This window comes from Somniosus microcephalus, unplaced genomic scaffold, assembly GCF_052327205.1.
Source record: "Somniosus microcephalus isolate GS21.2 unplaced genomic scaffold, FLI_Smic_1.0 scaffold473, whole genome shotgun sequence".
In the NCBI taxonomy this organism is placed as follows: domain Eukaryota; kingdom Metazoa; phylum Chordata; class Chondrichthyes; order Squaliformes; family Somniosidae; genus Somniosus; species Somniosus microcephalus.
In genome coordinates this window covers 27,481-40,889 of record NW_028225660.1, presented here as the reverse complement: position 1 = coordinate 40,889, position 13,409 = coordinate 27,481, and the positions used below count along the sequence as shown (strand labels likewise).

The window sequence follows — 13,409 nt, the reverse complement described above, 5'->3', positions numbered from 1 at the left end:
TGCATTTCAATGTCTGCAGCAAGGAGATCTTGAAACCAGACAAGACTTTTGCATATGCATTGGGGACAAACCCAATTACAATCAGACCTACGCATAAAGGCCATCAAGGTGTTTGCTCAAACAATCAAAATAATCAGCGGGGCCATCGAGACTGGGCTGGCCCCCATCAAAGAACCTGTTGGACAAAGGAGAGCAGTTGCAGAACCGGCAGGAACCGAATACCGGCCATCCAAGTCGATGGGCCAAGATCGATACCTTTTGTTTAATTCCAGCCCGCTCAAATCAGACAAAAGAATGAGCTGATTGAGCGTAGAGATAAGGGCTATCGAGGGGGTTATAACTAGCCTCTCGAGAAGCCATTCGCTCTCTCTCGCCTCGCCTCCTGCGCCCTGCCTCGCCATCAACCAAGGAAGAAGACCATCGAAGGAGAGCCCATCCAGAGAGGTAGGATACCCTGTCAGAGACCTTTTAATTACTGGGGTATCTCTACCTGGACGGTGAAGTCTGTGCAACAGCGGGACCACGTGACATCGGCAGGCAACAGGGCAAAGGGACAAGGCTTTTCTTTCAACATCTCAGGCCGGTGAGCATTATACTTCAGACCCATCGCAAGATAATCTAGCTAGGTGTAGAGGGTGGGAGTTAAGGGGATTGCTGAATTGTCATTTTAGCCATTTTCCCTCGATGTGCCGTTTCTCCTCCCTTGTTAAGTGTAAGTGTACTGCATTCATATCATCCTTTTGTATAGTATTGTTATCTTATTTTCTCTGTTAATAAATTTTGGTTTTCTTTGTACCAAACCACTGGTCTGCTCGTTTGTCTATATCGCTATCTGCCAATAAGTCCGGGGATCAGAACCAAGGGGTGAGCGATCCGAACCGCTCAGAGATAAGGCAGCCGGAGACATAACCGACTGGCCAAAGCAAGTAGCAAAACCCCCTACACCATGTTTGAATCCCTCCAATCAGGTTTCCGCCCCAAACTCATAGTACCGAAACGGCTCTCATCAAAGTCACAAATGACATCTTATGTGACTGTGACAAAGGTAAACTATCCCTCCTCGTCCTTCTTGACTTGTCTGCAGCCTTTGACACGGTTGACCACTCCATCCATCTCCAACGCCTCTCCAGCGTCATCCAGCTGGGTGGGACTGCACCCGCCTGGTTCCATCCTTACCTATCTAATCGTAGCTAGAGAATCACCTGCAATGGCTTCTCTTCCCACTCCTGCATTGTTACCTCTGGTGTCCCCCAAGGATCTATCCTTGGCCCACTCCTATTTCTCATCTACATGCTGCCCCTTGGCGACATCATCCGAAAACACAGCGTCAGTTTCCATATGTATGCTGCTCTACCTCACCACCACTTCTCTCGACCTCTCCACAGTCTCTAAATTGTCAGACTGTTTGTTCGACATCCAGTGCTGGATGAGCAGAAATTTCCTCCAATTAAATATTGGGAAGACCGAAACCATTGTTTTCGGTCCCCACCACAAACTCCGTTCCCCAGCCACTGACTCCATCCCTCTCCCTAGCATCTGTCTGAGGCTAAACCACACTGTTCGCAACCTTGGTGTCATATTTGACCCTGAATTGAGCTTCCGACCACATATCCGCAGCATAACTAAGACCGCCTGTTTCCACCTCCGTAACATCGCCCATCTTGGCCCCTGCCTCAGCTCATCTGCTGCTGAAACCCTCATCCATGCCTTTGTTACCTCTAGGCTTGACTATTCCAATGCACTCCTGGCTGGCCTCTCATGTTCTACCCTATGTAAACTTGAGGTCATCCAAAACTCGGCTGCCCGTGTCCTAACTCGCACCAAGTCCTGTTCAACCATCACCCCTATACTCGCTAACCTACAGTGGCTCCCGGTTAAGCAACACCTTGATTTTAAAATTCTCATCCTTGTTTTCAAATCCTTCCATGGCCTCACCCTTCCCTATCTCTGTAATCTCCTCCAGCCCCACAATCCCCTGAGATATCTGTGCTCCTCTAATTCTGGCCTCTTGAGCATCCCTGATTGTAATCGCTCAACCATTGGTGGCCGTGCCTTCTGTTGCCTAGGCCCTAAGTTCTGGAATTCCCTCCCTAAATCTCTCTGCCTCTCTACCTCTCTTTCCTCCTTTAAGATGCTCTTTAATACCTACCTCTTTGACCAAGCTTTTGGTCACCTGCCCTAATTTCTCCTTGTGGCTCGGTATCAAATGTTGTTTTATGACACTCCTGTGAAGCGCCTTGGGATGTTTTACGACATTAAAAGTGCTGTATAAATACAAGTTGTTGTTGTTGTTGTTGTTGAATATGGGGGAAAAATGCTGTTGGACTGACGGTCAAGGTTCATCCAATTGGGTAATGACGAGTCTGTTTACTTTCCAATTGGTTCAGGAAGGTGGCGCGCCACGAGGATGGACATGTAAGGGGACCAATAGCGGCAGTGTGAAGGCGGGATAGTTGGAGGTGGAAGGTCATGTGATGATCCCTCCAGGAATACGTTGAACCAGAGTTGGCAACTCCACATACAAAGGAGCCCGATTGCCATTTTAGGACAGAACTGAGTGGAGCCTGAGCTGTGCACCCTCCGACCAGTGATACAGGCCCCAAAAAGGTCCGCTTTAAATTATTTGTGTGGGGCCAGAGGGAGCAGGAGTGTTCCTACATTGTTTATATTATTAGTCCTGTATATCGTTGGTCTTTGGGTAACTCTGAATTTAAACAGCGATACTAATTTAAGTTAGAATGTCCAACTTGGAAAATGCACTCACATTATTTGAACAGTCTCCCCCCCCCCCCCCCCCCAACGACCTTCAAATCATAAAAACAGGTCCCATTGTGCGGTATTAACAAAGGCAGTAATGTACAAATTGCTTCTAAATTCTTAGGCCTAGAAATTCAGTAAGGCGCTGCCAGCTTTGCGGCCAGTTACCGCCCAAAGAGGGCTTCTGCGCCAATAGAGGAGTTTGCGCTGATATTCAGCGCAGCGGTAATGGCGGCGGTAGCCGCTAGCGCTGCGCCGGCACCAATGACGTCATCGGTGTGCGCAGTGCCCCGCTACCGCCCCGCTACCGGCCCGACCCCCATATTGAGTTGCGGCCGCCTCTACCGCAGCGGCCGCAAACAGCGATCAGAAAACGGGGCCGTACTGTAGCCTTAGTGGGGCGCTTTAAGGTGGAGGTGCGGCCGGCCGCTTTTTCGGCGGCCGCCTGCCCGCACCTCCTTCCCCGGCCTCCTCCACCGCTCCCCCCCCCCGTGGCATTGCCAGCTGCATTCCGCGAACCCGGCACTTCTCCGTGGTGCCGGGCTCATTTGCCGGCACTATCCAGCGGCGATCTCCCCGTTGCAGGCACCTCCCCCTTAAGAGAAGGAGGAGGCCTGCAGTACCGCAGCCTTCCGCTCCGCAGCGGGTGGCGCAGCGGTGCCTAGAGCGCTGAAATTCAGTTTCAGCGCCCCAAGCGGGGGCGGGCACACCCTGGAATAGCGCCCGGTTCCGACTTGGGGCGCAAAAACTGAATATCTGACGGTCGCAACTGGCTCCGCGCTCAGCGCTAACTTTTGGGCGCACGCCAGCTGGCGGGCCCAAAGTGAATTTCTAGGCCTTAGACCCAGAATTGAAGAAAAAAATTAAGTTACTGATCTGGAGAATTTGGGTTTCTGCTTTGGGCCCTACAAAAATAATCTGGTTACTGCCACCCTGGGCTGTCCACACTCACCTCCCCACCCCCCACTCCCCCCGCCCCCGCCCCCGCCCCCATGATCTCAAACCTCCTCCCCCAGGACTTACCTTGCTGCCGTCCAGGCAGCCTCAGGGTCGCCCGATATTGCGCTGGCCCGCTGGTTCTATTTATATGAGGCCCGGGCCTTGAAATGGTTCGGGCCGCTGCACTCCTTATACAATAAGTTACTTTAGAAATAATTGAGGGAAGCAGACTAGAACAATGAGATAGGAACTCATTGTATGTAATTGTCTTTTAGCAGTTGTCCTTTGATAATAATGATTATAAAGAGCTTCATGTCATGATGGCCAAGCACACTGAAAAATTGGCCGGGGTTTTCCTCAGAGCTGCTCCCGCTGTAACTTCGTCGGAAGTGACTAAACGGGTCTCTGCCTGGCTTGCGTTGGCGGAGCGGGAGCAGTTTTGAGGAAATTCCCAGCCTTTACGTCCACTTCATTCTGCCAATATCCTACCAGTTCCAGCCTGCATGTGATGAGGCGTTTCTTATCAAGCGCAGTTTGATCAACTCCTTCCATTTTCTTTTCGGTAAAGGTGGAAAAATGTCTAAGAAACAAATAAACGGTTTGATTATTAATTAGAGGAGTGGGTGGATATTTCACCTCTGTTGGTGTAAGCTCAGAGTTAGGAGTTACAAGGCAGCAATTCCATCAAGTGGTTCTGATTAACAAACCTGCAATCAAGCAACTATCAAAAAACCTTGAATAAATTATTTTCAATAAATCATTTGTTATTTATTATCCTTTGCTTGCATGCAAATACTTTCAAATGTGAGATCACTACAATTGGCCTCAGCACCCCCAAGCAAGTCAAAAATCAGCCAAGATTCTTGCTCCTAATCACTATCCAGTGACCCTGCTGGAAGGTCCCTGTGCGGTCATGTTGAGTGAAGACATGATAGGACTTGGCTACGATGCCAGCTGCAGTTGCACAGCCCACCAACACACACTGTCTGTGCTTACAGATAACGAATGGACACTTGGGTGAGATAGCAGGATGCTATTGGAGCTCGTGGAATAATATCCCAACAAGCACCGGCAGGGTGGGAGGGAGAAAAGAGAAGAAAGTACAGGAGAAACTCAGGAGTTAACTCTTGGAGTTAAAACCAAGGCCGCTCGTTTCCCAACTCGTGGATATTTTAATGCTGCTGTTTCATGGGCAGGTGTGGCAACCACCTGATTCGAGCGGAAGCCTCTTAAATATTTGCAAATCGGAGCCCTGTTACTTCGGTCGGACCCAGATGCTATTTTAACTGTCTATTGTACCCAGATGCCCTGCTTAGTAAAGCCTGGTGAACACCCAGTGACCCTGCCAGGTAAGTGTAAAACTTATCTTCGTGCGGCCCCAAGAACATTTGGTCTGCTGCCGGCCCATGCTCCCGCTCCACCCCCACTCCCAACCCCAACCCCCCACCCCCCCATCCACGAAACCCTTCCGAACTCGCTGCCCACGCCTGATCTTTGTAGGCCAAAAGCCGGCGAGCTGCATCTGGATGCCTGTTTCGGGCAGGTAGCTGGCCGGCAGGATGTTAATGAGGCCCAGCCATTAAAGGGGACCAGGCCTCTCGCTGCTATTCCTGGGCGGGCAGCCTGTAGTTCCAGTCATGTGATTTGATCGCAGAAATCTCCCTTGTTCTTGTTTGAAAAATATTACTAAAAACAGAATAAACCTGTTCCTATGAACATCACCTATATCCAATATACAGATTAGCGTATGCTGTCTGCATAACAACATTGACTACATTTCAAAAGTCACTTATCGACTGTGAAGCACTCTGGGTTGTCCTGAGGAAGTGGAAACAGGCTATGTTAGTGGTTTACTATGTCATCTGACTTGTTACTGCCTAGTAACACATTCCAACCTATGCATTCTGAGAATGGGACAATCCAGCTCACCAGTGCCACAACGGAGCAGTATTTCCACACCAGTGATATTTGCATTTGCATTGCACTCGCATAACCTCCCCACATATTCAAATTGAAGTACTGTATTTGATAAAGTTATTACCTACAGCCGCTAATCTTTCCTTACCTGGAATAACTTTACATTCAAGTCAAAGTCCACGATAAAGTAATGTGACATCCTGCATAGAGAGTTAAACAATGCAATCCTTTCATTGCCCAATTAACTCTCTGTTTACATTTCCTGATTCATTTATGGTCTTTGTACTTATATTTTAAATAAAATACAGTCAAATCAATTTATATTCAAATCCAATGCACTTAAATTCTAGATAAAAGTAACTCATTACCTAGTCCCAATTTGTTCCTCAGTAAAGGCTGTCATAGCCATTCCTAATGGAGTTGAGGTTGTTAACATGAACTTCATTTGTCCACTATTTTGGTGAAGACATTAACCAGTTTATTGGAAATGAGTTAACGCCTACATTATTGCAGTGGATTCAGGTACACGAATAGACATGATCTCACCTCTAATCTTTGCAAATAGTTTTTTTTAGTTTATCCCGATGCAATGCACAATACAACCAATTCTTAGAGTGTTTTATATCCCAGAAGGAGGCCATTTGGCCCTTTACACATATACTGAAATTGCTACAGACTTAATTCCATTACTCTGTCCTTTTTCCATACTCTAAGTTTTTACTTTTCAAATAGTTATCCACTACCTTTTAAAAGCTATTATAGCTTCTGTTTTCAGCACTGTTTCTGTTAGGGAAAGCCATGCCCTAACCCTCAACGTTAAAAAAATACTCCTAACCTCTTCCTTCATTCTTTCGGTGATTATCTTAAATTTATAACCTCAAGTGGAAATAGTTCTCCCTATTTAGCGAACCAAAATCCCTTGTTATTTTGAACATCTCTATTAGATAGCCTCTTAACCTTTTCTGTTTGACTGAAAAGTGTCTCTAGCCTCTCCTCATAATTAAATCTCATCCATGTTATCGCCTTAGTAAGTCTGTGTTCTCATCATAACCTTGATCTCCTTCCTAAATTAGACTGCTTAAAACAGGACACATTGGCCTGGAAATTGCGGTCGGAGGCTTGCCGCCCACATATGTCTCCGAACCGCAAGAAAAGTTTGTACTTACCTGGTGTCTCCGGAGCTATGGCATCTTGCGGTCCTGGGCCTGTAGGCCTACGCCTGCGTAAAGGCCCATGCATCCCAGACACGCACATGGTTCACGAGCATCCCTGGGATCATGTGGGCCAGGCCAACCAATGGCGTAAGGGTTTGGTGGGTAGTTGCTGGACAGTAGTTGGGCAAATAGCCCAACCCTGCGCCAGCGAAAGTGAATTTGTAACGGATGGGTACGCCCATCAAGGAGAAACTTGACAGATCACAAGTTCCGGGATTTCGTGCATGCGCATCGCACGCGGAAACCCAGAACTTGTGGGACACTTACAACGGCATACACTATGCGTACGCAGTCATAGGCCCCGTAAAATACGGGCCAATATTCTGGCTGCTACCTAACCAATAATTTGTATACGATAGCAAAATACTGCAGATGCTGGAAATCCGAAATAACAACAGAAAACGCTGGAGAAACTCAGCAGGCCAGGCAACATCCGTGGAGAGAGAAATAGAGTCAACGTTTCAGGTCGAAACCCTTCATCAGAACTTGTATATGTTTGGCTTACCTCTTTGTTCCTATTTATAAAACCTTAGATTCCATACAGTTTTTTATAATATAGTTTTATTAACATGTTGTCTTCCGTTTAAAGATTTCTGCATCTCTACCTTGAAGTGTTTCTATTCTTCTGCTCCTTTTAGTCTTCTCCTTATTCTTCTTCCCAAAACATATTACCTCACATTCCTTCACATTAAATTTCAGCCAAAATCTATTTGCCCAAGTGGAGCATAAACTGGTTGGGCCGAATGGCCTGTTTCTGTGCCGTATATCCTATGTATGTAATCCTATGTATTCATAAAATGTTCTTAAGCAGCTAAACAGATTGCAATGCAAATCTGGAAGTCAAAAGGCATTCAGGGTGTTTTATTAGTTTTATTGCTATATTCGCTTTGGGATGGTTAATATATCAGTCAGCCATTTCAGTATTTTACCTGCATCGGGTTATAAATTCCTTCAGGACCTCGTGCATCTTCTTATCCATTCTCGAGTCAGAAATTTTCATGCATTCTTTGATTTCTTCCAACCCTTCTTCCTAAATGTGAAGTTGAGGCAATGAACAAAGCTGTCAAGGCTCCGCCATCCTTTCTGTGCTGTTAGGCCCATTATGCTATGACCAGTTGGAATCCGAGTCACTCATTATCACCTATACTGAAACTTCAATAAATGGTACACATATTGCGTCCATTTTCACACTTCAGACCATTCTGCACAACGCACACAACGTTAAAAGTTATGATGGATACATGTGTCATATGCATATCATATGGGATCTGTACAGAATAAAATGCACCATTTATTATGGCTGGCCTACCACCTGAAATGATCGGCAACTGAAATCCAGCTCCTCCAGCACCAACGCAGCTTTTCCTGATCTCAGATACCGGCTTCTGTTTTACAGTAGCTATACAACTTGTCCAAAAGTGGAAATGGTGGCAGCCTTAATGATGAAGGAACTGTGGGAGTTTCACTTGAGGTCAGCAAAAATAGAGCAACCAAGGCCCCGATATTTACGGGAAGGTGGGGAGGGAGTGGGAGGGCCGCAGTGGCCGCGAAACCCAGAAATGTGCGGAATGTGGCGGTCCTTTTCAATTTAACAGCAGGATCTCATTTGAATTTTTTTCTCTGTTTCCCAGCCAGCAGCCGGCCAGATTGAGAGGCTGTTGGGAGGGAAGGCCTGTGCTGAAAGGCCGCAGCTGGGAAGTGGAGAAGAGGGAGGAAGGGAGAGATCGCGGTGTGGGGGGATGGGGTGGGGGGGGACAGAGGGTCAGGGGGAGATAGTGGATCGGGCACTCCTGCTCTTCCTGGCCCAGAAAATAGTGCTAGAAAGGCACTTACCTTATGGATACAGCCCATCTCACCTTTTACCAGCCCCCTTAAAAGCTGTTGCCAAGCGACCAGCCACCTGAGCGCGTATTAGTCGCCCGCACACCACCCCACCTCCTTTTAACCCAGAAGTGAGCGGGTTTGAGCCAGGTTTTAAATTTTTTAAATTTTAACTTCTCACCCGACCCAAATCCACCCGTTCTTGGAGGTTAAAATTACTCCGATGGGTGGAGGTGGTCACTGATATATAGAAGGGAGAGAGGACAGATCTTTCAGGGACCCTTGAACTAATGAGAGTGAGCCAACAACTCCAGCGCAGGTAGAGCAATTTAATTAAGTAATAAAAAACTAACAAGCCTGTCAGCAATTTTGTCCAGGAAGTTAGAACTGTGCAACCGAAAGATTTGGTCCTCCCAGTGACTCTTGACATAGACACATGGCTTCTTGTTATTAAATGGCAAATAGTAGTAACTTCTGCAAGCAAAAGAAAGGAACTAAATCACAATCAGTTGATACATTTGTTACTAATGTAATGGTATCTGAGCCAAAAGTTTTGGGGAGAATTAGGGCCTGAAGGGTCAAAGGTAAGTTATATATGGTGTCTTTGTATAGATTAGAACAACTAGAACAACATGCATTTATATACTGTAACGCCTTTAATTGGAGATCTCTGTGCTCCTCCAATTCTGGCTCCTTGTGCATCCCCGATTTCCTTTGCTTCACCATTGGTGGCCGTGCCTTCAGCTGCCTAGGCCCGAAGCTCTGGAATTCCCTCCTTAAACCTCTCCGCCTCTCTCTCCTCCTTTAAGACATTCCTCAAAACCCACCTCTTTGACCAAGCTTTTGGTCACCTGTCCTAATATCTCCTTATGTGGCTCGGGGTCAAATTTTGTTTGATAACGCTCCTGTGATGCGCCTTATATAAGTGTACTATATAAATGCAAGTTGTTGTTGTTACTGTACAAAAATGTCTGAATGCACAACACAGTGGTAGAATCAGACAACATAGATGCGTGTCAAGGAAGGAGATATTAGGAGGTCCAAAAGGTGGGTTTTAAGAAAGATCTTAAAGGAAAAGAGGGAGGTGTAAGAAGGGAATTCCAGGACATGGTGGTTAAATGAGTGAAGGCACGGTTACCAATGGTGGGGTAAAAGGAGGGATGCACGAGAGGCCAGCAGCTGAGGAATGGAGTGTTCATGGAGTGGGGTTCATAGGGCTGGAGTCGGTAAGAGAGACAGGGAGGGGCAACCGCATGAAAGGATTTAAACACAGGAATGAGAATATTTAATTGTAGGCGCTGGGTGACCAGGAGCCAATGTAGGTCAGCAAGGACAGGGGTGATGGGTGAGCAGGACTTGGTGTGGGATAGGATACAGGCAGCAGAGTTTTGGATCAGCTGAAGTTGGAGCGTGGAGGATGGGGTGTCGGCCAAGAGAGCCTTTGTACCTCCGGATCTATTGTGTAAAAGCGATGATACTAAGTAACTTGTGCCTGCCACAGTAAGGAAATATCGGTGACAAGATGTTGGGTGATGTGCCTCATTGTCACTATGATCTCCTGAAATTGTTTTGATTGCTTTTGGAGGTCGGAGAAGAGTGTCCCAGAATTATTTTTCCCTGAATTGGCCTAGGGTTTATCTCTGTGGTTTTTTGCCTCTCCCAGGAACTTACGAGGCTTGTGATGGGTGGGGTCGTTGGGGTTTGTGATACTTAGTTACAACATGACTGTATGGGACAGGTTCAACAGACCAGCTGGTCTTTCCCTGTCCATCATTTTCATATGTCCGTATGAAAGATATAGGTGGGTTAATGTTGGAACTCTGGAACACACTCCACCAACTTCAGATACAGTAGAAATAGTGAAACCCATCTTCACCCTTGGATAAGGTCGGGTGGCGCCTGTGCACTCCCACTCAGTCTCTTATGGCTACTGCCAATAAAACACAATCACCCTGAAGCAGGTAATGCTACCACACTTGTACATTCAATGCCAACATTGACCGGCATCTTCCACTTCTGCATTCCCATGCCTATGATTTTCCATTTATTAATTTTAATGGGTGCAAAATTGTGGTCTGGGTGGGGGGTGTGGGGGCAGTTGCAGCAGCTCAGACCATTGGCCACTGGTGCCTTTAGGGCTCCCGTTGTAACCAGCACAACATTATGGTATGTGCTGATCACAGATATTTGCATAGGTGTTGCAGTAAAGACAGACTCGGGAAGGAATTTCCTGTCCCAGGCCATTAACATGGCCCAGGAACACCATGGGGCAAGCCTGCCCACTGGCAATGCCTAGTGCTGGCAAAAGAAATTTGAGTACAATGCCAGCATAATGGGAGTGTGCATGTGCGGAACTAAGCTTTCAGTTTTGAAGCCAGTCTACACGGAGACTAGTTTGGCATTGCTCTACCAAGACTTTGGTTTAATTGGTTAGTCCTTTCAGCTTAGTGGAACCAGTTTCACGTAGTATTTACCACATGGATTTAGTTATGTATGGAAGTGCCAAGTGCTAAAGTTACATCTTCAGGCAGCTGCTTCTGACTTGCAAACCTGAGGGTGCAGCTTACACAGTGGTGCAATCAATGCTTTGCCAACCGGCCATTCACCACAAAAATCAGCAGCTGCAACCTTTGCATCAGAGTGAACAATAGCCCAGATTTTACAGGATTCTCTTTTTTTACTTTGTTGAAATAGAATAGAATATTTTTCTCTACCTATTGCCTTCAGTTAGCAGTGGCTTCTCAGGTGTGGTAGTCGGCTTGTCAGACTCGGGTGTTTGATCTAATCCACTGCCACGCAACAGAGACGCAGTTTCTCCCTCATTCATTTCTGGTGGCCGCCATTTGATTGGAGTAGGTGGAGCAACTTCATCTATAACATTTCCATAATTCCCTGTGAAAATGAAATGCAACACATAACTTCCCCTTCTCATTCTGACCTTTTGGTCCAATAATTGCTCAGTTATTTATTATGCGACCTAAATTTATCTCTGCTTGTTTCCTGTGTTTGACCCTGCAAAGTTCATTCTTAAATGTCCTTGCTCCTGATGCATACACACACTTCCTCACAGCACCGCATTCTACTAGTAAGAAGTAAGACGATTAAAGGAGCCTTTACACTTCAAGTTTGTAAATTTATTAATGGCCCGGATTTTGCGGTCAGCGGTGAACGAACGCTGCTCGCCCTTCATTACACTTACACTTGCCCATAGGCTTTCTGTGGGCTTTTGCACTGGAACTTACGGTTCTTAAAAATCCCTAACAGGGGACGTGGGACCTGCGTGAACATAAGTACAGCAACTTCACGTCGTTGCATTTGTTTCAATGCAGCGTCTCTCAGCGAGATACTGTTCCAGGGAAGCCTCTGGAAGAGCAGGGTGTTGGGTCCGTGTTTAATAAGACACAGACTGCGGAGAAGGGTACAACAGGTGTTTACTCAACGTGGCTCACACTGCAACTGATCTGTACAGATTACTACTCAGTGCTAATACAGGTGTGGTCACTGCCGGTACTGCAGTATACATGAGCTGTAAAACATAGTTCCCCCCTTAAAAGGTATATACATTACAATTCCTCCCCTTTTAGATTAACAGTACCATAACACTCATTTAACAATTAAATATCAAACTAATTACAATTAACACTTTTAACATGCAACATTAGCTGAAAATAGTCTATTTATATATTCAGTCTTTGGGGAGGCTTCCTGATCCTTTCTGGATAGCGCCTTTCCCGAGTGTCTTGCTCTTGGTGCGGAGGCGATTCTGGCCCCCTGTCGTCGGTTGGTTCATCAGCTTCCGATGCTACTGTTTCTGGGGTAGATGCTACCTGTACATCGGGTTCATCACCAGGTACGTATGGGCGAGGCATGGGGTTGACTTGTTCCCGTGACTCTAGGATCTGGTCAGCATGGCGTCTCACGATGCTCTCCCCAACGTCCACTGTGTACATTAGTGGGCCCTGCTGTGTGCATATCGTTCCTGGCTGCCGTTTTTCTGTTCGGTAGTCGTGGGCCAAGACTGGTTGCCCTACATTGAAGCTCCTTGTTGGCTTCTCATGGATGTGCTGGAATTGTTTACTCTCAACATCTCTTCGTACGTTAGGTCTGAGCAAATCCAGGCGAGATCTTAACCTTCGGTTAAAGAACATCATGGCTGGGGCCTGGTTGGTGACTGCATGTGTCGCATTCCGGTACGAGAACAGGAAATTGTCCACCTTGTGCTGCAGCGGAATGTTGTCATTGTACATAGCCTTTATTGCCTTCTTAAAGGTTTGTACGAATCTCTCAGCCAATCCATTTGTGGCTGGATGATACGGGGCGGATGTGTAATGCCTTACCCCATTCTTTTTCACGAACCTCCGGAACTCTTCGGACACAAACTGTGGTCCGTTGTGGAAGCAAATCTGTTCTGGCAAGCCATTCCTGGCAAAAATGGTCCGTAGGACTGCAATAGTTTTCTCCGTGGTGGTGTAGGACATTTTGATGACCTCAGACCATTTCGAGTGCGCATCCACGGCTATTAAAAACATTGAGTCCATCAATGGACCAGCAAAATCAATATGCACCCGTTGCCATGGAGATGAGGGCCACTCCCATGGGTGTAGAGGGGCCTGTGGTGGTGCATTTTGGACTTTCTGGCATCCTGAGCAGCTCTTGGTCAGGTCCTCGATTTGTTTATCGATTCCCGGCCACCACACATAAGCCCTGGCTAGGCTTTTCATTTTTACCCCTCCCAGATGACCCTCATGAAGCTCATTGAGC

At 46.8% G+C, this 13,409-nt stretch overlaps 1 protein-coding gene across 1 annotated transcript in view; it reads right to left on the bottom strand.

Annotated features, from left to right (window-relative positions):
• LOC147081741 (fer-1-like protein 6) overlaps window positions 1-13,409 on the bottom strand; it is a gene marked incomplete at its 5' end in the record, with an annotated part of 213,804 nt that overhangs the window by 173,226 nt on the left and 27,169 nt on the right. Inside the window, 4 exons of the mRNA XM_085980729.1 lie at window positions 4,186-4,276; window positions 7,757-7,857; window positions 9,002-9,122; window positions 11,363-11,540. Of these exons, the coding sequence (XP_085836855.1) occupies window positions 4,186-4,276; window positions 7,757-7,857; window positions 9,002-9,122; window positions 11,363-11,540 (491 nt within the window). The remainder of the gene's footprint in view (window positions 1-4,185; window positions 4,277-7,756; window positions 7,858-9,001; window positions 9,123-11,362; window positions 11,541-13,409) is intronic.